The sequence below is a fragment of the Cuculus canorus genome, chromosome Z (genome assembly GCF_017976375.1).
Source record: "Cuculus canorus isolate bCucCan1 chromosome Z, bCucCan1.pri, whole genome shotgun sequence".
Classification (NCBI taxonomy): Eukaryota; Metazoa; Chordata; class Aves; order Cuculiformes; family Cuculidae; genus Cuculus; species Cuculus canorus.
In genome coordinates, this window is record NC_071441.1 from 37,006,065 (window position 1) to 37,031,653 (window position 25,589).

The 25,589-nt window shown below is 35.3% G+C and overlaps 1 protein-coding gene across 2 annotated transcripts in view; it reads left to right on the forward strand.

The window, feature by feature from the left end:
• The window catches only part of CNTNAP4 (contactin associated protein family member 4), a 241,731-nt gene that overhangs the window by 159,419 nt on the left and 56,723 nt on the right, over positions 1–25,589 (forward strand). For both annotated transcript variants that reach the window (XM_009561651.2, XM_054054947.1), the window contains 5 exons: positions 4,856–5,005; positions 9,795–9,966; positions 16,316–16,422; positions 19,050–19,169; positions 24,463–24,660. In XM_009561651.2, coding sequence (XP_009559946.2) covers positions 4,856–5,005; positions 9,795–9,966; positions 16,316–16,422; positions 19,050–19,169; positions 24,463–24,660 — 747 coding nt within the window. The remainder of the gene's footprint in view (positions 1–4,855; positions 5,006–9,794; positions 9,967–16,315; positions 16,423–19,049; positions 19,170–24,462; positions 24,661–25,589) is intronic.

Below are 25,589 nucleotides of genomic sequence, written 5' to 3' on the forward strand. Positions count from 1 at the left end.
GGGGACTCCCTCTTTCAGAAAAACACTCCTCATTTTTTTCTGAGTGCTGTTAGAACACTTGATGTGAGAACATCAACACAGCTGCCCCATCCAGGAGTCTCCTTTGTTCATGAAATATGAAAGCAGGACAGAGACAACAACATTTCCATCTTCCATGGACTTTTTGAAAAATGATGAGAAGCAGTAACATCACCATGTGATAATATCAATACCCTCACTCAGCAGTGCTTTGTCAGTAGTATCCTATGCTCTGACACTCCATACATCACAGCTGCCTCAGAGTTTCTCATCCTATATATGAAACAATTGAATTTTACAGCTTTCTTTTAGAAGGATAAAAAGGACCTTACAGTATGTGTTCTCAGAGAGGAAAAACAGAGCTAGAGAGATAAGGTGGATAAACGGGATTTTGAAGAATATATGAAGATGACGAACTAAGGCTGGCATAAAAATGGTTTCTGTATGGACAAAGAAAATGATCAGAGACCATTAGCTGGGGGATTGTATTATAGATACAATGTGTAATTTGACTGCAGAAAACACAATGTTGACATCCAAAACATCAGTTGATCCTAGATTTATTTTGAAGTGTACACAATGATAGATCCCATATTTCATATTTCAGATTCATGAAGTAGGAATATTATTAGTGAAAAAGAAGCCAAGTTGCTTCCAGTAACATAATGCGTAAACTGAATTAACAGGTGCATAACAAGTAGGAAAATTGCATTTTGCATTGGTACTTACAAAATAAGTTGGAGGTTTGATTGTGTGAAGAATATAATGTTATATAGAGTATATTCATTGTAGGGATAGAAACCAGAGTAAAGGCAACTTTCAAGGCAATTTTTAAGGCGGATAACTCAATGGTGCTGGTTTTTGCTACTTTGTCTTAAACAATGACTAATACAGTAAATAAATCAAGCAGTTACTGAAATAAAAAATAAAAAGGTAGAAAATAATTACAATAAAAAATTAAAGCCTCCAGACCCCTTTCAGAGACGACAGATTGATAAGTTATGTAAAAGAAGGAGAAAATGTCACAAAAAATTATAATCAGTTCAAACATAAAAGGTGAATCACTTATCTGTAATGCTCACAAATCATACATTGGCAGTGTAAGGGAGACAATGAGAGCAAAACAGAACCAAGCAGAGCAAAGCAACAGCCACAGGATTTGAAGAAGAGGCCTCCTGTTCTGTGCCCCTGTTTCTTTAGATTGATTCCTTACTTCAATTCCTGATATAAAATAAAAATTCCTTTGAGGAGGAGAAAAAAAGAGAAAATAGAAAAAGTGAAACATGACTCTGAAGCTCATTATATTTCTACAGATATATAATGATTAGAGTAAAATTCCAAACAGACTATTATTTTAATTCAGGAAAAGACTGTAAGCCAGTACTGACCAAAGATAATGTTGAAATTTACATAAAGACTTTGATCCCATTACTGAGAGTGATAGTAGAATCACGCCTGATGTTGGTTATAATCTAAAATAACTGATGCACAATACTATTTTAATGGCAGGTTTCCCTAGGCTCACATTTGAAAATATCAATTCTTTAGTAAGAATGTTAGTGGTATGTATTTAACAGTGATTAATTGACTTTTTAGGAACTATTTCAGTTACAGTTCAATTAAGTGATGTATGTCAAAGAAACTCTTGCCATGCAGCATCATTTTAACAGCTCAGCTGAAGACAGTGGCACTTCTAACAGTTCTAGACTTGCATATAGAACAATTTATTTAATTACAAAGTTTCAGCACAATACATTGCATATTAGCTGGAACACCCCAAAATAAATCTTAACACTCTATGCTGAAACAGAATTTAAAGTCCTCATGCTATGTTAAGCTTACTTTTCATAGTCTACCAGGAGGAATTTTGTTTATGAAGACAAACTACTACAAAAAGATCTTATTCTCTTCTGAGTAATAAGTTATCTAACAATAACTTATGGGGAACCCTTTCTTAAGTTTTTGAAGTATATATTATTATGCTTACTAAAGCAATTCAGATCTGAGTTTGGAGATTGAGTAATTAAATTATGGATGATTGTACAGATTTGTTTCCCTATAGGCAAAGACTTACGACCTGGCTTTCACAGATACACATAATATTTGATGATTAATTCAAACTATATTACTTTGTGCATAGTTCTTAAATTCATTATCATCTGTTTTTTAAAGATTTTTGCAACCATGTGAAAATGGAAGAGAGAATCGCATGATAATTCATGAGTTATTTAAGCTGTAGCGATCTTTTACCGAACAGGCACTGAATAGCTTGCCTTTGTAGATTCTTTTGCAAGCTGGTCTTCATATATTCACAAAGAAATAACATAGAATAAGAAAATAAATTTGTGTTAATTTCTATGATTTTATGATTACTAAAGTGAATTTGTGTTGAATGATGGACCAAATTGAATTACAACATATATAAATGTTTGAGGACTTACTGCAGTTTCCTCTTATGACCCTGCCTTTCTATGCAGCATTTAATTTCTGTGTAGCTTTTAATTAAGTTATATTAATAGACATTGCATTTGGTCGTTCTGCTTCAGAAGAATCTATAAATTACTTTTTCTAAACTAGTTTTTTAATGTTTCCTACTGCTTTCCTAATAAGATGTATACATTGTCTTTTTATATCTGTGGTCTTAAGGTTGGATGTTATTGTTCTGCAAGATATACTACAAATCTTTTTTTATTACTTAGGTATCAAAATTATGAAGGCACTACTAATGAGAATAAATTGTCTTGTTTAATAGCTACCTTATTATGCACTAAAAGTTTAATTGCTATTTGTTCCTCACTTATGTTTTCATAAAGCATTTTTAAAACTCCTAGTGGAGCACCAGATAATGCAATTTTCAGATGGAAAGGAAATATTAGCAGTCTATTGGCCTCCACCATTCATATATTGTACTACTCCATAGTGGTGCAAAATTCTTTTAGTCAATTTTCCAGTAACTAAAAGATTTTTCTACTTCAGTCATTCATTCAATCTCCCTTATGTTAGGGTATTATCTTACCTACCCTGACAGTCAAATACAGTAATATTTAGAATATGATTTTCTCATATAACAAGAGAATACTGAAGTAAGTTAAGAAACTAAGTATTAAAAGCTAGTTTCCTTGCAGCAATTGAAATGAAATTGCAGAATTCATTGTTAGATTTAACTTCTTCAATAATGACATAGATAGTGGGATTGAGTACCTCCTCAGCAAGTTTGATGACACCAAGCTGAGTGGTGAAGTTGATTCACCAGAAGGAAGGAATGTCATCCTAAGCAGTGTTGAAGAGTGGGCCCATGGGAACCTGATGATGTTCCACAGGTTGCCCAGGGAAGTTGTGGATGCCCCGTCCCTGGAGGTGTTCAAGGCCAGGTTGGATGGGGCCTTGGGCAGCCTGATTTAGTGGGATGTCCCTGCCCATGGCAGGGGGCATGGAACTAGATGATCTTTAAGGTCCCTTCAAACCCAAACTATTCTTTGATTCTATAGTTTACCTGACATACCTCTACAAATAAAGAAAATCCATGCTTAATCTTGGATGTGAAAGAAGCTGGAGCTTTTGGTGATGTAATGGTACTGCTCCTGGTAGCAAACTAAAATGCGGCTTCTCATATAAGGTTGTAACCAAAATAAATAATGGCCAGAACAGTACCCTGACATTGGCCCTATACTCTCTGCTGTTATACTAGGAAGGTGAATTGTTCCCAAAAGTGCAATACAGAGACAAGAAGATCTGTTAAACACAGCTTTCATCTAATTCCACCGAGCCTAGAGATAAAACAAAACATTAGCATCATTGGAGGATTCCATTTCTTGTTATGTGGTCCCTAATTAATATAGTGGTTAAAATAAGGAAACAAATAATAGAAAATACGTGTAAGGCTCATATAATATTCAATGTATTAGAGATATTTTCTAGATGATAATTTACCTGAATTTATAATGTAATTATGAGATTTATCTCTTGATTGTATGCTGATCTTGAGTTTAGACTGTGGCAGTTAACTATATAGAGATCCTAGTTATGATGTAGTTTAGTTCTTTAAAACTGTCTATCTTTTTTTTTTTAATTTCTGATGGACTATTTCTCTAGAATGTACAACACATTCTAGAAAGGAGTATATAAATACGTGACATTTCAAGGGGTTATTGACAGATCACAGACCACAAACATTCTGCAGGCAAGAAAAGCCTTCACATAATTCAAAGGGTTTATTCTTTGTTCTTCACTGAAAAAGTATCTTTTTTTCTGAAGTACACTCAAGAACATGATTGACTCAAAGCATTTTTAAAGAAAATGTACTTACATTCTGCCCTGTATAGAATTTATTAAGTATATATATATGCTTTCCAGGATCAGGGCTTTAAGTTCATTGGTTCGTGGCACCTTACACCTACAAGACCAGAGATAATGTAAATTGATGTTAGAAGCTAAACTCACAGAAAAAATGTCACATATCTTTCTGATAAAAAGGACAATTAAAAGAAAAATAATCCTGTGACATTGACATGGTAGTTCCAAGATCACAGGGGTAGCTTAATGATAACCTCAGACTGAGAATGTAGTTTACGTCGTCAGTGCATTAGAACAGTAAGGCCTATTCAGTGAAGTACTTTTATTTTTTCCTTATCATATGTGAACCAAGGCAATAGACAAAGGTTCTATCTTCATAAAATGATTTGTGTTCTTTATTTTTTTTTTGCTTTTCATAATCACTTGCAGATTTTATGTGAGCTCTGATTGCTCTGCTGCTCTCTCTTTTTCAGTTTATAACATTCAGGTAGTATAACTAATAATGGATATTTGTTCTTAATTTTTCTTTTTCTTTACCTTCTAGGTACTGGATTAAATAATGGCCAGTGGCATTCAGTATCCTTCTCTGCCAGAAGGAATCGTATCAGTGTAATAGTGGACAATGATTTGACCTCATCTGCTCACAGCTCCATTCCTCTGCAAATTCATTCAGGAGGCGTTTTCTACTTTGGAGGTGAAATACGTTGTTTATTTATGCTGGCAATGTCCCACAGTTAAACATATTTTTTCCTAACATATCTAATCATATGCTGAAAATTATTTGGCTTGCCTCAAGTCTTCTTTGCCTAGCTTGGATACCTCTCAAAGGATCTGGCTTTCAGGCACTGCTAAGATCTTTTTGTTTGTGTTTCCTTAAAATTGTATAAATTGAGTAGAATAAATTTCCATCCTAAATCCTTGGTCACTTTTTAGAACATCATTCTCTGATATCATGCTCTTATAATATTGTCTTAATATTGATTAATATTTTTGTGATTAATATTTAATTGTGATTAATATTTTCTGGCTGACAATCAGACGAAAACATGATAGTTTCTCTTGTTTCGCACTTACTGTGTTGCTAAATCAATTTTTTGTATCTTCCACTGGGATAACTTCAAATTTTCACTTTATGTGAACAGTTACTTATGCGAATATCCTCAATACATTATACATACAATATTTTTTTATTTTCTTTTATCACAGTGACACAACTTTCCTATGTATGGAGAATATAACTTCTGCCTAAAACCTACATTTTGATATCTTCCTTTCCCTAGAGATATCAATAGCTGTTACCATGTGATATTTTCATTAATCATGCGTATTGTTACTAATTGTTACCCCTCAGCTTCCCTGATTTCAGCTTTACAGCTGCTGAAATCAGCAGCTTGTGCATGTCATACAAACTTGGAGAAAAACTAGTAGAAGGTTTCTGAGTTTAGAAAATTGTTTATTAAAATTTTATGTCATATACCACTGCAAAAATGCAGACAATGCATTTTTACTTTCTTTCTAAGATACATGAGTATTTACCATATTTCTATGTGCTGAATGTTGAAACATAAATATCAGCCTTCCAGGAGAGGTGTCCGGGGGACATGGTGGTTAATTTACTTGTTTTAATGAATACAAAGTATGCAAGAATTGTGTATTCCTAACTGGAAAAATGTGCGATAAATGCAAAAATACTAGTCAAATGCAAAAATTTCTAGTCATGTTATTATCAAGTATATACTATCCCTCTCAATTCTTGGAAGAACAGCAAAAAGAGATTTAACATTGCAATGAGCACATAAGGTAAATAGGGAATTTTAATGGATTTTAGATTATTTTGATTTTTATTATTTTGATAGGATTTCTTCCTATCTTTAGTATCTGGCGTACAATTATAAGGAATCCCCATTTCATTAATATTGATGATGGTACATTTTCTCTACAGAACTGGACGACAACTTTTAAAAGACAGACATGATGAGAAAAATCAGAGACACAATTCTGCATAACATCTAGATGTAAAGTTTTTTCTCACTTCTCTGGCTTTTTTTTTTTTGTTATTGTTTTAATGTGAACTTCACTGGAAGTATCTCATTCCCAAATGAATGTCAGATTTTTCAGCAGAAACAACAGAATTGTTTTCATCATTTTATTGTAGAATGCTATAAAGAACGTAATTAGACCTGTAATTGATTTGTCTAACTATGTGTGGTACTGAAAAGTTACTGTGCTCCTGTTTGGAGTTTTACAGATCTACACACTTTTTTTGTTCTGAATGCAATATCCCAAGTAGATAATACACATTTCCTTTAGAGGTAGTTACTGTTACTAGCAGTTTGGTTCCTCAACAGAGTAAAAACACGGAGAATATATTTCATTTTGGTTATACTTCATTTGCTATTGTATAGTTCTTAAAAACATATCTCTAGTATTTATATTATTGTACCGTCATTTGAACAGATTTACTAGTTTTCACTATCATATTTCTCTCCTGTATAGTACACTTCTGCACTGTCTTTACAGGACTTCAGAAAGTATCTATTAGCTCTGTGGAGTAGAGAAGTATCTTGAAAGTAACTGCTTCCTAACATCATGAAGCAAGGCCTTTGAATATTGTGAATCAGAACGCATTATTTTCTGACTAAGACCAAAAAATGGCCCTTGTGTGTACTTGGAGAAGCAATACAACTCTTCGGAAGAAAGTAAAAATGTTTGGGCATATTTGGTTATACAGCTTTCAGCTGCTGTTGGGAAAAACCAATCAATGGACATGGTTTAAATCAAATCAGGATCAAAGCAGTTTATTTCTTTATAAACAATGTTTAATTAATGGGCAATCGGTGAACAAAGCATTTCAGGATCAGTAGCACATCAGAAAACCCACAATATTACTTATAGAATGTTATTCATAGCCTGGGTACAACATCCAGTTGTCTAGTCCAACTCTGTGTTCTAAACAAGTCTGATTAGGTCAGAACATACAGGGCAGTGACTGCTTAAACCTTGAACAGTTCCAAGGATGAAGATATCATACCTGCTCTGGGCACTCTGATCTCATATTGACAACTATTTTATGGTGAAAATACTTGTTGCTAATGTCTGATCAGAATTCACCATATTTTTTTTGTTGTCCTTTGCCTCTTGTCCCACCACTGTGAGCTTCTGCCAAAAGTCTGGCTCCATCTTCTCTGTATTGTCTTAGCATAGAGTTTTATCTTCTGTTTCCAAGGCTGAAGGTCTCAGGTCTCTCAACATCTCCTCACACACCCTGTGCATTCGGGTCCCTGACTGTATTGGAAGCTTCTGTTGGACTCATTCTAGGATGTCAATATTTTTACTGGGCACTTCAGAATTACAGCACTTTTACAGATGTGATCTCATAAATGCTACATAAAGGGAAGGACTACCTCTCCAGATCTGCTGGCTCTGCTTTTGATAATATAGCCCAGAATGCCATTGACTTCTGTGCTGCAAGGACTCACTCCTGGCTCACAGTCCACCTGTTGGCTGCCTGGAGCCCAGGCCTTTTTCCATGGGTCTAGGCATTTATCGCCCAGCTTGGAGCAGTGCATGGAATTGTTCCATCTCAGATTAAAGGCCTTGAAGTTTTTCTTATTGAACTGCATGGCATTCCTGTCAGCCATTCATACCAAAGCCTGTAGTATTGCAGAGGGTTGTTATGGCCCAAGTGCAGGACCTGACACTTAGACTTGTTGAACCTTATACATTTAGCCTCAGCCCACCAATCTAAACTGTCCAGATCCCTCTGTAGTGCCCTCTTTCCCTCAAGCAGATCAAGATTCGTGCCTAACTTGATGCACTTTGACCCTCTAATTTTCTCTCTGCATAACTTCATGACAACCATATGGTCTTCCTGATTTGCCTGCCCCTTCTTCCAAAGGTCATCAACTCAGCTAAGAGAAGAGAGAGCTTGGTCAGGCATGTTTAACCTTGAAGCTGAAGTTACTCAGTTATCTTCTCATCCTTCACATTTAAAAATGGCTTCTAAGAGGATTCATTCCCAGAATTTGCCAGGGACTCCAATAAGGCTGACTGGCCTCTACTTTCCTCTGCCTCCCTCCCTACCCTTCTTGAAGATGGGTATAATGTCTGCCTTTTCAAGTCATTAAAAAGTTCACCAAAGTTTGAGGATTAAAATTATAATGGTTTCACAATGACAATGAAAATTGTTGCTATGACACTGGCCAGCTCCTGCAGCACCCTCAGGTGCCATTTGGATTCTTTCTTCCATATTGTGAATAGTGCTTCTCTTATTCATGTTCTGCTAGGGCGTGGAAACACTAAGCATTAATTCTACCAGTGAAGACTGAAGAAGAAAGAGCTTGAACAAATCAGTTACTTTCAAAGCCCTTGTGACTAGCCTCCCTGCCCCAAGGAGTAGTGTACCCGTGATCTCCTTAGCCTTCCTATTGCTCCTGTTGTACCTATAGAAACCCTTTTGTTGCACTTCACTTTCCTTGATAGTTTAAACTCCACGTGAGGAGTTAACTCCACCTGATTTCTGTACTACATTCCTAGACATGTAGGTAACATCTTTGTATTCCCCTCCAGATTGCATGTCCCTGACTTTTGTGTACTTGCCTTTTGTGTACTTGCCTTTTGTGTACTTTTCCTTTTGTGTTTACTCTCACTCAGGATCTCTGTTTTTATGTTTGCAGATCTTTTCCCCGCTTGCTCAACCCTTTTGATACTGCTGTGGACTGTTCTGCTGCAAAGGTTTTTTTGTTCAAAAATGTCCAGACCATTTGCTCCCTCATGCACTTTCTGATATGAACCTCAAAACAGCTCATTAACAGACCAACCTTAGCTCTTCTGAAATCTGGAGTTCTAATTCTTCTTTTTTCATCTTGTGCTTTTCTCTGTGGATCATAAACTCCACAGCCTCATGTCTGCTGTGATCAAGATTGACCTTGATCTTAGTATTTTCAGCCATTTCTTCCTTGTTTAAGAGTAGCAGATCCAACAGAGCATCTTTCCTAGTTAAGTCATTGATGACCTGCATCAAGAAATCATCTTCAGTGCTTTCCAGAGTCTTCTGGACAGCTTGATAAATTAAAATCACTGTACTTTGTGACAACTTTTTTGTCTTATTCGACTTTAGTTTTGAATCAAAATTTGCCCAAATCAAGTGCAGCTTGTCTTGTAACCTGACACTTTGTGACTAAGGTCAGTCATCTGTTCCATCTTGATTCTATTGATTGTTTTGGAACTGCTGTTTGGGTTATACCTTACCCAAATTTTTAGTGATGGTTTTGCGTATGCTTTAAAAACATTAAGACTGCACAGAAATATTTATTTTCAGTTGCATCTCTGTGCCTAATCTGGAGAGCTTCTGGCTAAAGTGTTCCACCCACAGATTTTACAGCACCTGGAGATAATCAAAAGTTCAGCCTACTTCTGGAATATAAAATTTCTGAAGAAAATTTGTTTTCAGCTCAGGTTTCATGTTTTGTTTTTTTTTCCAGGCTGCCCTAACACTGGAAACATTTCTGTATGTAATACTTCAGTTGCTGGCTTTCAAGGATGCATGCGACTTATTTCCATTGGTAACAAAGCAGTGGATATGATCTCAGTTCAGCAAAATATTTTGGGCAATTTCAGTGACCTACAGATAGATTTATGTGGCATTATAGACAGGTAAGAAAATAACATTTACTCATTTATTTATATATTTAAATGTTTTGTTTTCAATACTAACTTAATCATAAAGAACAGAATGATTACAAAACAGCATACTGCTTCTTTGGGAAGAATTCGGAAGTAGAAGAAGTGCAGTATATATAGCACAGCATTTACATTTCCATGCACTGCAAATAAAAAAAGAGTAATTGGGATTACGGTTATTTGATATTTCCAACAATTTTTAAATATCATACTTTCTTTTCAAGTGAAGCTAGAGACACAAACCCCCTCTTGTGATGTGTGGTCCCATTCACTCTTTGCAGTGCTGTGTTCATTACAATTTATTGCTGCTTCCTGTGTTCTACCCATCCAGAAACACAGTAGATTGTATTAGTAGCAGTGAGTGAGAAGTCTCTTTTCCAGTTATGTTCAGAACTAATCAAATAACTTGCAATATATGTTATTAACATCTATCTGAAAGAAATTGACTAGTTTAAGTGGCTCTGCAGGGAGGAAAGACTGTATATCTACTCTGAAATAAATCAAAATATTTGATGGAAAGACATTGCTAGAGTCCAGTATGGAGAAGGTACAGTGTGAGCCAAAAGTGGTGTTGCAGAACAGCAGAAGCTGCTGAGAAGAGAGTGAGAAGGCACACAAACAGGCAGGAATAAGTTTTGTGTTGTGAACTCATGAGAATACAGTCACAGACGTCTGTGCAAAGTCTGCTTTGAACCAAGAGGAAAGTCTGTAATGGTTGATTAGGCAGTAATGAATTGACACAACAGGCAGGAGAAAAATGGGCTTGTAAACACTTCTCCCCCGCTCCCTAAATTTTTACACTTTCAAAGCTAACTTTTGATCTAAAAAATCCTAGCCAGTGAATGAAAAGACTTCTAAAAATAGCTTTGAGAAAGATAGTGTAGGCAGAGATCTGCTTCAAGACCACAGCCAATTTCAGGTTCAGTCACATAGACATGTTTCTGTGACATGCATTCCTCATGGAGAGGAATTGAGAAAACACTCTGTATGTCTATCCAAGTTATTATTTTGAAGAAAATTACAGTGCCTGGTAGATGAAGGACAAAATTAATACTAGTTCTTTACCTAATTGTGCATAAAAGTTAACAGAGGGAAGCCTCCAGAAAGAAGGTAAAAAAATCTGCCTACAATGTGATCCTTTTGATTAGATTGTAATGTGTGTTCTCACTAATCTTTCTATACTTATCAAATGTTGAAAACATGTGCAGTTGGGTATGTATCATTCTTTTTGTTAATTTATCCCTTACTGAGTTAATCCTGTCTTTGCAATAGGTGGTTAGTGAAATAGACATAAAACAAAGAGTTTTGCCTCAGTTAAAACTTTATCATAGAACTTATTAGAGATTTGTATTTGAGATGTAACATACATTTACATTTTTTTCTTAGCTTTCTTGCACCCTCCTCCTTTTGACTCATTTTCTCATTTTTCAAACTTATTTTACTGTCTCCTTTTTCTTATCTCTGACAGAACTCATGACACTTTCTTCCAGTTTCTAAAGTACAGTATAAATACTGTTTTTTCAAGTTGGATTTAGTCCACTTCCATAACTCTACTTGATTTTTTTTGCTTCTGGTAAAGAGGCAGCATCAGCAAAAGAATCAGACCAAAAGAATGTAATGTGGGGATCTGCAAGTTCTTTAGCCAAACACATTAAAGGAGAGCTAAGCAAGATTATGAGTGCAAAACATTACCGAGTTAGCTTCTAATATAATTTATTTCAATTACTGTCTCCGATTTTTTGTGGATTTTTCAATGTATGGTGTAACTGGGAACCCCTCAAAAAGCACATCTCAGAGCTCTGGTTTAGGAGCAATCTCTTCCTTCATGAATGCAAGAATATTTTACATAAATTTTTTAAGGAAGATCGTACATATATACATGTAGAGATTCCAGTTCTTTTCAGCTTTTCAACTATAGTATGTTCAGTGTGTATATGTGCATTTTCAAAATGAAGTATGCGTGTGCAAGTATGTATAAGTCACTCTGTAAATCTCTGCATATAGAAATCAGGCACTATTTACAGTTTTCCAAATGTCATAGTGTTTGTATCTTATTCAGTGCAACTTTTTTTTCAGAACCCTTCTGATTGCTTTTTGGTGCTTTTAAGCACTGTACCAGAGGGGTTATATTTATATATATCACTTCCTCATATTTTCATCTTGTTGAGTTTTTATAGCATATAAATATAATTACCATAATTATTTTACATTACCGTTTTATTTTATGTCAATACCACTGCCATCTTATTTTATATTTTTTTTGCCAGTATGGACTTGTGTAAGCCACTTAAACTTCTCAGTCTTAGTGTTTTTCAGAATGGTTTATTGCTTTCTGAAACTGTGAAAACTACTTTATTGGAGTTTATGTTACTCTTATAGTTCATCAAAATTATGTGTGGTTTCCCACGATTAATGATACCAAAGGAGAAAAAAAAGTCTTTTTGGAAGGTTTTAATTTGGTTGGTTTTGTTTTCTTTAAAAGTTGCTAAAGTTAAGTCATGTCATCTTATATCTTGACAATTGCACCTCTCTTGGAGTAACTCTGCCAGATTTAGTTTTCAGGACTCAGCATGCTTACCATATGTCTTCCTAACTAATCAAAACAGAAATGTAATCCATGTATTTTTATCAATTTCATTAGTTGTTATCTTTTATTTCAAAATATACTGTTTTTAAAAAGCCTTCCTCGTCTTCAGTTAGCTTGCTCCAGAGACTCTTTCCTGTTGTCACAGACAGTCTCTTTCCACTTGATATCTACAACTCATCATCTGGAGTGAACTTCATGTTTCTGTTTATCAGACTAATTCTGTACCTCACCAGAAATCCCCACTGATAAAAAACATTCTTCTTTGCCAACATTAACATTGCTTACATGTATTAAACAACTTTTAACAAACTAGTTTAAGGGAAAACATTTTCTTCATGCAATGAGGGCTGTATGTCTTTAGGTACCCTAAGCTAAAGTAGTCAGCATTTTTTTCCACTCTGCTCCTAATGGTAGATATTCCACCTACACTAAGGGCAAACAAACCACTTTTTCTGTCTTGGAGTCTTTGCAGGTGTCTTTGCATCTCCAATTCCAAATAGTGAAGCGCAACCCAAATTCTGGAGTTATTGATGCCTTTTGCAGGAGAAGCAATGGACCAATAAATGTAATGATTTTACACATTTGACGTGTCTGAACACAAAAATTGCTTTTTGCGTAGTGAACTGAATTTGTGTGCAATAGTAGATGAACTGAAAATAATTCTATTGAGTCCATTCTTTATCTCACATACATATATTTTTAACGTATACAGAGTATTCTTTAATTTATCAGGTTTACAGTCCTCATTGACAGATGAGGATAATCATTAATTAATCATTAATATATTTGTTGTGATATAATTTATTAACCTGTTCTTTGTTTTAAGCAAAAATTGCTATACCATTTTCCTCTTCTCTTTTTTCTCACTTCCATAAATTTTCCAATTCCTTCTCCTATGCTTAAATTATTGTGACTTTTTCTAGTCACTTCTCTTCCCATACTCCTTCATTTAGCCTTTTCATTCTGTAATATCTCTATATTGTTTCATAGTTTATATACCTCTTGGACATGCTAATAATTCTCTTCATGTATTTCTCCTTAACATATTTTCACTCAGCTCCTTTATCACAATACATAGGTTTCATAGATACTAATTTTACATAAACCGTTGACAAAATAACTTTAAAGGACACAGTGTCTTTCTAAACGCCTTACAAAGTTAGCACATTCAGTCTCTGAGGAGAGAGTATCAGGTGAATCTGTTATAACTAAATCAAGCCCTACACAGAAACATATGATTACTTACTAGGAGTTATTGCTTTTGGTGTCATGGCAGCAGTCTGTTACAGAAAAAGACACAGAATGAATGGTTTTATATGAAAAAAAAAGGAAAAGGAAGGGAGGAGGAGGCAAGACAAGGCAAAGCAATGCAAGACAAGACACTGGCACAACAATGGTTTTCCAATATTTTTCCCACTTTTTAAAAATTGAAGATTGACGAAAGAAATGTAATGAAAATTGCAGCCAGTATTTCTTCTTTTAAAATACCTTTTGACTATATCAAAAATATATTCAGGTTCTGTACCAGTGTTGTCCTTTGAATATTATCTCATCGTTAGCCTGTTGCCTTAGCTTTAAATTGTATATAATTTTCAGATGTCATGCACTTAAAAACATGTTATCAAGTTACTGGTGTTAAATGCTTAATGAGCTGGTATTTTTATGGTTCTTGCAGATATAGTGATGAATCAGAAAGCTACTTTTTGCAGATGAAGTATTAGAAATACTTTTTCTGGTACTAGAAGTATTTTTATTAAAAAAGTCTCCATTTCCTCAGAGAAAGCACTGTTATAAATATTGCTTTGCATAGGCTTACAGCATATAATACATTTATAGGTTCATTTTGATGTAGCTGGTGGCTACTTTATGTTATATATCCTGAAATAGAGGGAAGGTGAAAAATTTAGTGTTAAAAACAGTGGAATTAGACTAAACTGTTCTCACATCTATTAACGTTAGTCGAAGTGTCATCAATTTCATCTAAACTTTTCATCTTGAGAACGCTGTTAGAAAGATTAGTTAATATGGATAAGGGGTCAATACAAACAAATGGCATGTAAATCACTCACAGTTTGGGGATAATGATGTCTTTATCTTAAAGAAATAAGACGAGAAAAAATGTGACTGAATTATATGCAACCAGAGCAGCTGTCAGAGAGTGCACTGAAAGTCCTGAATGCTGTTTATGTTATAGGAAATGTATATTTATAAATAACTGATGTCTAGTCAAACCTATACAAAGCTAAATTAAGCATTTATCCTGAGAATTATTACTATGCAAATATACACAATTCCTTCAAATGCAGTACTTAATATTGAAGTGATTGTAAATCTGGTGGCAAATTTGTATTCCAAACCAGAGTTCATTCAGATATATGCTATCTGCAGAGTTGTCTTAGAAATATATTCCATGAGTGAGGTATAATAGATTCAAGATCAGCTCTTTCAGTGGCAAGAATGTCAGTTATTTCCTTTAAAAGGTGACCTGTATCACTCTGCTTACTTTACCTGCTCATTTTCCCCCTCTTCCTTCCCATCTCTGAAAACTCTGCTTAACTTTGTTTATAAACATGAAAGAAAGATAAAATTTTTTGAGAGTCAGGAGGAGTGAATGTAAAAAGGCCCTAAATTATTCACAGGGTAGATGTATGAAGTACTGGACTTTTTACAGTCTTAATACCCTCCTAACATTTCTTAAGTGATTTAAGAGGCATTTTAAGGTCCTGTGAATATTAGTGGGCTTGTCTTCTTTTTTCTATGGTTAATATTGACAATAAAACCTTTTTATACTTTCTAAACTATATCACGTGCACACACATATACGCTTACAGTCAATGCAATTACAGTGTTAACTAATTTCTAAGGTGAAAAGCTGATAAATAATTGCTTAAAGTGTGCCGCTACTTAATATATTTTCACTTGGGTTCATAAGAAAGATAAATTTTCTTTTTTTCATCTCAAGCAATATTTTATAATTAGATATAGTGCTTCAGATTTACCCATTAAACATTTACAGGCAAATTTTCTTTGCAGTTCTAGGTCCAAAAGAAAGCCATCAAAGCTCTTCAGGTTTCTGCTCATATCACCAGAATTAAAACTGGTTTCATTGGTTTTATGCATCTTGTGATGGAACTGACTGAATACTGACTATTTTACCCTTTCTTGAATAGGAATTAAACGTGATTGCAGAATAAGATTTAGTTCTCAGGTGCTATCATCAGGTTGTGGGGTTCTTTATGTGACTTTTAGAAGAAAAACTTTTAGAAAATTTTTTTGATTTAGAAAAGTAGAAAAAAATGTGTTGGGATGCTGCTTTGTTGTTGTGACACATCTTGTTAAAGAAATCTTACCAGTTGCAAAACTTGCCAGTGAATTACCAGCATATAGATATTTCATTGTTTTATCAGTCTATATTGAATTGCAGATCATTGAATGACAATAAGTAACAGTCAGTCATCTTACGCTTTAAATTTGTTCTCACAGGCTTAATGCATAATTACTGTATTATAAACCACTGGAATAGTGGGGAGGATGAAGAGAAACTATTTTAATTTTCTAGTAATCATATTGACATCTTCCCCAATGAGCTTGAATAATTCCTTTATGTTATTTATTTCCATGATTTTGTATCCCTTGGTACAAGGAAAAACAAAGCAAATATCCCTTGATACAAGCAAAAACAAAACAAGCAAATGAATGGAAAAGAGTGAAAATACTCCTTGTTTTTCATTTCAGGTGTTTGCCTAATTACTGTGAACATGGTGGTGAATGTTCACAGACCTGGAACAGTTTTTACTGCAACTGTGCCAATACTGGTTACAAGGGAGCTACTTGCCACTATCGTAAGTCTAAGATGCTTTCTGACAATGCTTTTATTTATAATTAACTTTTTTCACCACAAAAAGTATATATTTGCATTATTTATATTAGAAGATTTTTCAATCATGTAAATATTGATGAGTTTATTCAATTAAAGGCCTTCAGAATTCAGAATACATAGCAAAAGAAACTAACTGAAACTTCTAATACTCAGTTTCACGTTTGTCAAAATTTACATGAGATGGTTGGTAATATCCTCTTCTAGCCATGCAATTTGGCTTTCTGAATCAGCAAATAATTTAGAAATATATTTAATTCACCTTTATACATCACAACAATTATTTTTTGAGGCAGTGGGACTACGTTTATGTGCAAAGGTCATCACAAGTTAAGCTTTAAACATGTTTATGTAGTTTGTTGAATCAGGAAGTAGATTAAGAGAAAATTAAAAAATAAATAAAATTGAAAGTAAAGTAGCTAATTTCATGGAAATTGCTCCACATTTGTACCATTTAAAGCATGTTCTGAGAAGAAGAGTATATGATTACTCTGGCCTTTATTATATGCGTCTAATAACTAGAAATTCTTATGAATCTTTACAGATAGTTTTACAAAATTCCTAACACTGGCCTAATGATCAGATAAATATTTCTGTCTTTATAAATTGTCATTATAAATTCAGTACAATCCTTGTAGGAAGATTTTGTGAGAAGTACATGTGTCTACTTACGTGGGTTTTTTAAGAAATCACTGATTTGAGAAGACTGCCTATTAAATCTCACTGTACAGAGTCAAAAAGTGATGATTTTTCTTTTAATTCCTTAATTGTAAGGAACACAGTGGCATGAATAAGAATTTTATGAAAATTTATGTAAAAAGGAAAGGATGCCAGTAATACAGATGCTTTGAATACCAGGGTGTATAATATAAAACTACAGGTCCAAAGTGAACATGAAAGTGATTTGGTTAATTGTAATTTGAAATATCATATGTTGAATTAACAAATGATGTCTACAAGGACAAATGGAAGTTTCCTAATGATTAGGACTCCATGAGAAATGTAAAAATATAATGAGCTATTAAATTCTTGTTTATTGCCAAAAATACGTATACAAACCTTCCAAGATTTCTCTTTATGATAAAGAAAATGCTTTATCTATGGATATAAAATGGATGTATTAGTGCTTGAGTCTAGTGATTTCAATAATGATTTCAAATCAAAACACCAAGGTAACTTTTTGCCATATTATCACATTTCTGCATTATTTCAAAAGAAAATAATGCCCTTTGAATTCTCAAAGAGACATTCTCTTTGTTATAAACTTAGAAATAAATTATTGATCTCAAAATATTTTTATACAAACTACCAAGTTCATAAAACAATGAACGAATGAATGATTGAACCTCTTCTGTCATGTTCAAATTTAACTAATAATTTCCTGTAAGGACCCATAAAATTCCATAAATTGTGCATTCTGAATATTTTATAAAGTAAGCAATCTTAAGGAATTGTTTATCTTTTTTGATAGGAATTGCCTTGTAATGTCAGTAATCATCAGGCAGAAAATACAGACATCACATTCATCCAAAAAATGGCTTCTTTTTAAAAAACAGAACCTCTTTAGGTTACTGTACTAGTACTTTCGAGTCTTTTATATGACTTAAATAATCTGAATTTATATAGATTAAAATATTCTGGAGTGTTATGATGGAGTCATCCATTTATTTGCATAGCCCTTAGAACTAGGTTTTTTTCTGAATCTAATAACTTTTCCTTTTTGTCAGTGTTTTCAAGTTTGGATAATAGCTAATAGAGCACACAGTCTAATTTTAGAAAGAAAGACCAGAACATTGTCACTGCTCTATAACAATGTAATTGTTAAAGAAGTTGGACTAATGCGATCTAGCCATGGCATTATATTCAGTTGTTCCTGTCTATTTAATTAGGACATTAATTAAGTCCTTTTTCTCAGATTTTTGATCGTAAAGAACTCATCACAGAATTTTCTTTAGGCCTTGAGAGATGTGAAGTACACATAACATGGAATTGAGAATCTATCATTTTGTCTTTGCTTATTTAGTACTTTCAATGCAATCTCTGAAAAGTCATTTGCACTTCTTTTTAAAAAAGGAAGCAAACAAGGAATGTGAAAGCTAAAAAATGCCAGGAGACAATCACAATACCTAGAAACTGTGCCTACCCTCTGTTATATGTAATAACAACAACTAAACTCTGATGTGTTTGAGGAAGGTAGTCTTTTTTCCCTCCAAATGTGATTACTGAAGTCTAAGTAATACAATTGGCATTCACATTACTTGACAGCTTTAACTACCATTTACTCACCCACATTTCATAGTTTCCTCCCTGAAGTTTCCAGTTTGAAATAAAGAAGAAAATACTTGAAAATGCCCCTTGTGATCTCTCCAATAAATTTAACCAGATGTGCTTTACAAATTCAAATGAACCTTAATGATTTTGTGATTCTATGATTCTATAGTTTTGATTATGAGTTTTCTTCTCTATTCTTTAGCATTGAACACAGAGAACTTTATTCCTCATAGATGCACTCTTTCAGCTTTTTTTAAAAATTTCCTGTGTAAAATGTAAAATTATGCCATTACATTTCTGATATAATGTATTCTTTTACAGCCATCTATGAGCAATCTTGTGAAGCCTACAAGCACAGAGGGAATACTTCAGGCCTCTACAATATTGATTCAGATGGAAGTGGCCCCTTGGGACCATTTCTCGTATATTGTAATATGACAGGTGAGGTGATAAACTCCCTTAATTCAGCAGTAGGTTTGTATGCATGCTCATTACATTGAAACATGAGTTATCAAGTCAGAAGTCTCTTTAGCTTGTGGTTGTAATGCATACATGCACAATTAAATTAAAGTGACTCCATAGTTCAGAATACTGGGCAAAGATTTAGGCAGGGAATTTAGAATAATAACAGCATTCAGGCTGTGAAACTAACACTGCATTAGCATAAATGGGACATATATTCCTTATGGAGACAATGTCATACTAGTTCATTTTTGGGGAGCAGCTTTGTTTTCATTACAGCATCTTGAGGACATTTAAGGTAATGAGAAATGTGTTATGTTTTCCGATATAATTTCTTGTTTTTCCCAGAAGCCTTCTGAAAAGTTGTAATTCAGAGCTGGCCTTTATTATGAGGAATATAGACATTATGTTTCATCTATAAAACTGTAGATCTTTTGGGAAATGCAAATGCAACAGGCAGAATTCTCCTGGTCTCACTTTCAGGCACCCTGATTCCTCCCCTGCACCAGTTCTTTGAATCTGTTTATATAACTAAGAGTTTTGTATGTCAGAGTTAGTTGTCTGTCTGCTTTTCAACAAACCAGTTGATGTTGTCTCAGTATGCCTATTAGTATGTGTCTTTCTAATGAAGTTTTCATTTAAATGGTTTTCTGAAATCTTTTGGGTTTTTTTTCACTCGTCCCTGCTTCCCTTTCTTTTCACTTAGCCTTTATTTATTTGAATGGCTTTCCAACCAGTTTGACAGCTGACCTGTCTGTCTTAATTTTTATGCTCAATATAGCCTTTAGATATGTTTGTATCTGTGTGTATGTACATGTACAAAAATAAATCTAAGTTTGCTATATTTTCAGCCATCTCTTTTTTGGAGTGTAAGCCTTTATCTGCCACCAATAAGTGGAACAATTAATATTTTGAAGGACATGGAAGAAATAATCTTTGTACTCCCAAAGAGTACAGAGTGCTCTGATGTTACTTTTCCTTGTATGCAGCATGACCACTGTAATCCTGTGCTACAGTTCCAGCCAGTTTCATCCTTCCTGTGTCTCAGTGCACAGGAAAATACTTTTTCTAGTCTCAAAGTAAATATGTAGCACACTGTCTCTAGTACAAGGTGGCAGTGATCACACACTGGTGGAGTTCAAGGTCCTGAGGGATATGGCACAGGAGAGGAATGCAGTCAGGACCCTAATTTTCATGAAAGAAAACATCCAGCTTTTCATAGAGTTAGTTAGGACCCCTGGAGATATAGTCTTCAAGGACAAGGGAGCAAAACAGAGCTGGCAAATATTTAAGGATGCTTTCCATAAAGCAAAGAACACTCAGTCTGCAGATGTAGGGAATTGGGCAGAGAAAGGAAGAAACCGATGTGGCTGAGTCAAGACCTGCTGGTCAAACTGAAGAACAAGAATGAACTGCACAGGCCATGCAAGCACAGACAGAGGACTTGGGAAGAGTATAGGGACTCTGCCCAGTTGTGTGGGGATGGGGTCAAGAAGGTCAAGGCACAGCTGGATCTGAACTTGGCAAGGGAAGTGAAGACTAACAAGAAAGGCTTCTACAGTATGTCAACCCGAAAAGGTAGGTTAAAGAAAGCATATCCCACCAATGGATGAAAATAGTGACTCGTATCAAGAAACGAGGGCAAGGATGAAGTACTCAACAATGTTTTTGCCTCTAGTCTTCACTGACAACTGCTCTCGTCACCCCTCCTGGGTCAATGGGCAACAAGATGGGGACCAGGGGTAAAGCCCCTCCTAGTGTAGGGGGGGATCAGGTTTGTGACCACCTTAGGAACCTGAACATATGTAAGTCTACAGGACCTGATGACATGCTTCCCAGAGTCCTGAGGGAATTTGCTGATGTAGTGGCCAAGACATTTCCTCTGATATTTGAAAACTCATGGCAGTCAGGAGAAGTCCCTGGTGACTGGAAGAAGGATACCATTGTTCCCACTTTTAAAAGAGGTAGAAACAATGACCCTGGGAACTGCCTCCTATCAGCCTCACCTCTGTGCCCGGCAAGATCATGGAAGATATCCACCCCTCCTAGAAGCACGTAGTGGACCGGAGTGTGGTTAAAGGCAGCCACACTTCGTCAGGAGCAAGTCCTGCCTGACCACCCTACTGGCTTTCTGTGATGAGGTGACTATCTATATCAGTGGACACAGGAAAATCAATGGATGTAATCTGTCTGGACTTATGTTAAGCCTTTGACACGGTCCCTCACAATGTCCTTCTCTCTCAGTTGGAGAGATATGGATTTGAAGAGTAGACTGTTCTAAATCTAAGGAATTGTTTGGCTGGTGACATTCAGAGAGTAGTGGTAAACAGTTCGATGTCCAGATGGAGATCTGTGACAGGTGGTGTCCCTCAGGAATCCATATTGAGACCAGTGCTCTTTGATATCTTCATCAATGACATAGACAGAGATTGAGTGCACCCTCAGCAAGTTTGCAGATGACACCAAGTTGAGCAGTGCAATTGCCACACCGGAAGGACAGGGCACCATCCAGAGGGAGCTAGACAAGCTAGAGAAGTGAGTCTGTGAGAACCTCATGAGGTTCAACAAGACCAAGTGCAAGCTCCTGCACCTGTATTGGAATAATATGTGGTTTCAATACAGGATGGGGGATGATGTGATTGAGAGCAGCCCTGCAGAGAAGGACTTAGCGGTAGTGATTGATGAGAAGCTTGACATGAGCTGGCAATGTGTGCTTGCAGTCCAGAAGGCCAACTGTATTCTGAGCTGCATCAAAAGAAGCGTGGCCACCAGGTTGAGGGAGGTGATTCTGCCCCTCTATTCCTTTCTTGTGAGACTGCATCTGGAATATTGTGTCCAGTTCTGGAATCCACAACATAAGAAGTATGTGGAACTGTTGGAATAGTTACAGAGGAGGGCTACGAGGATAATCAGAGGGCTGGAGCACCTCCCATGTGAGGACAGGCTGAGAGAGTTGGAGTTGTTCAGCCTGGAGAATAGAAGATTCTGGGGATATCTTATAGCGCCCTTCCAGTACCTGAAGGCAGCATACTACAAAGCTGGAGAAGGACTTTTTATAGGGGCGTGTAGTGATAGGACTAGGGGAAATGGCTATAAATGGGAAGGAGAAAGACTTAGACTAGACATTAGGAAGAAATTCTTCACAATGAAGGTGATGAGGCACTGGCACAGGTTGCCCAGGGAAGTTGTGGATCCCTCCTCCCTGGAAATGTTCAAGACCAGGTTGGAAGGGACCTTAAGCAGCCTCATCTAGTGGGACATGTCCCTGCCCATGGCAGGGGGGTTGGAACTAGATGATCCTTAGGGTCCTTTCCAACACAAACCATTCTATGATTCTATAGTGGCTTTTGAAGTAATGACTTCATATAGGTATTGTAATATAAGTTTCAGTACTTGATTTGTATGGTTTTGCATTGCAGTAAGTTTTTATAATCAAAAATGCTTTACATAATTGCTGTGGAAAATGAAAAGAAGACTTTTAAGGACAGAATGTTTATGAAGTATCAGTGGAACTAGAAAGCTATTGAACTGTTTTGTGCTTAATGTAAGCAACATCGCTCGAAAATGGAGAAAGTCTGTTTGACAGTAGATTGTACAGCTTAGCATATACCTTTTATAAACATGTAATAGTTTGCTTATTATTCAACAATTTGAAATATATGTATATTTGTATGCAAGTACCTTCAGCTCTTTTATTACAGAAGCCATACTTGGGAACATATTTTTCTAGAAATGTCTGAAGAACTGAATATTTACTAGTGATTCATGGAAAAAAGTTTGCCTACACAGTACAATTGCTTCTGTAATTAATATTTTGCGTGCCCCCAGTTGAAGAAATCATAAAGCCTGTCTACACAATGCAATGAAGTACATTGGTGCCATACCCAGCAGTATCTGAGCTAAAAGTGGATTTCACAGTGGTATTTGGTTTTTAGGGAAACGCAGCTCTCAGTTCTGAAATAGTATTTCATCACCTTACGGTGCTGAGTCAAGTGGTCATACCATGGTAGTTGCAATAAATTAATATTTTGACAGCTGTTTGTAAGCAGCTTTCGGTTGAACTTTGGAAGCTGTGATTTTTTAGTCCCTGACTAAATACAGCATTTGAATATTAATTCAAATCACCGAATCACAGAATTTTTTCTGTTGGAAAAGACCTAAAGTTCGACTGTAAACCTGACACTGCCAAATTTGCCACTAAAGCATGCCCCTAAGTAACACATCTGCACATCTTTAAACATATGCAGGGATACCCTCATCCAGATCACTGATAAAGATTTTAAACAGAACCATGCCCAATACTGAACGCTGGGGAAAACCACTTGTGCCTGGCCACCAAATAGATTTAACTCCATTCACCATAATTCTTTGGGTTCAGCCATCCAGCCAGGTTTTTTCTCAGGTAACAGTATTCCCATCTAAGCTGTGAATATCCAGTTTCTCCAGAGGAATGCTGAGGGGAACAGTTCCAAAGACTTAACTGAAATCTAGGTAAACAACATGCACATCCTTTCCCTCGTCTAGAAAGTGGGTCACCTTCTCATCGAAGGAGATCAAGGTAGTTAAGCAAGACTTGCTTAAACCCATGCTGACTGGGCCTGATCAGCTGGTTATCCTGTATGTAGTGAATGACTATACTCAAAATGATCTGCTCCATAACTTCCCCTCAAAATAGTGACTACTATTTGATTTTAGACAGCTAGAATAACTCACCTTCATAAAATCTGAGTTTTATAGTAAATGTAGTATTTGCAAGCTACTTTTGTTTCTTTTTGTGATAGAAAAAGGCTGTAGGCCGTCTCACACAAAATAAATAATTCAAATTATAGTAAAATGTGTCATGTAGCTAGAATCTAGGATAGATTTTACTGTTATTTTATAAACAGCTTAAGCCTCAGAAAAGTAACATTACTAAGTATCATTTCATTCTGTTCTTTCATTGCAAATTACCAAGTAACCTGTATCTTATTTGAGAGAAAATTATTTGGGTGTCATCATTTACTGTTTCGTTATTTAATAATGACAACAATCTGAATACCTGTTACAGTCAGGTATTATATAATACCTGTTATGATAACCTACTTATAAATAGTGATTACTTGTTTTCATTTTTGCTCACTGATTTATGTCTCTGTTTCATGTGCCCAAGAGCACTTTTTGTGATCAAAGAAGTAACCTTAAAATTTGGTTGATTTCATCATACAATCTCTTTGCATTAGCAATTTCTGCAACTACTTTTATTCTTTATTACTTTTCACATGTGTTTTGAAAGATACAACGTGGACAATTATACAGCATAACAACACCAACCTAACCAGAGTAAAAAGTGCTAATCGAGAGAACCCCCATACTGTGTTTTTCAAATACTCTGCCAGCTTAGACCAGCTTCAGGCTACAATTAACCGTGCAGAGCACTGTGAACAGGAGCTTGCTTACCACTGCAAAAAGTCGAGACTTTTAGATAAACGAGGTAAGTAAAACAGATGAATCTTATTATGTTACATAGTGCATTTTATTTTTCTGCCTACTAAATGTATTTATTTCCATCAACATTATGGTATTTTGGTACTACAAAGTTTGAATTTCACCAAATATCTGATATTCACATTGCTGTAAGTTGCCAAAAGATATGTGAACCAAAACCAATCCTAAATGTCAGTTTGTAATGATCTCCATTCACAGAATTAAGTGCTCTCAAGTTTAATTTCTCTCATCAGCCTTTTAAATTAACAAAGATTATTATTAATAGAGCTTCTGTTCATCTGCCTCCCAGGGATTTTTAAATTTTAAAGAAGGAATTACAGAAGAAATATCTCCTTTAAAGACCACAAACTAGTGCATAGATACCAGCAGAAGGTTGTGGCTGAAAGTTTTTAACACTTAATGTGCATATTGTGAATGCTTGACAGAAAGCACCAATAGCATTAATTTTCCACTGTCCAATATAAGTATTCATAGAAAAAATCCCAGTGTTTAAAATGTGAGTTACTGACAAAAATGTGTGTATTTGTATTGACAAAAATGAGAAAGAGAAAAATTAACAGAGATACTGTGATGTACTTAAAGAAAATGAAATTATATAGTCTACTTAAATCTCAACTCTCACTACACATAGCTGGTGTTAACAGACTTTACCATGAAAATTCTATGTAAGCAGTCCCAATAATGGGGTAGTAAAGATCTCAGTTGTTTGCTGTCTTTTTAAAAACTACATGGGTTTGGTTGTTTATTTAGCTTTTCCATCAAAAACTTTGAAACTACGTAACCTTATTTCTTGGCATTCTTTCCTAGTAAGCAGAGAACAGGCCTCTGAGTGCAACAGTCTTTGGTTCTGTTCCCTTTCTTTATGTATACTTTCTTCTTAATTATGTCGTGGATATCACTGGTGGACTTCTTAGA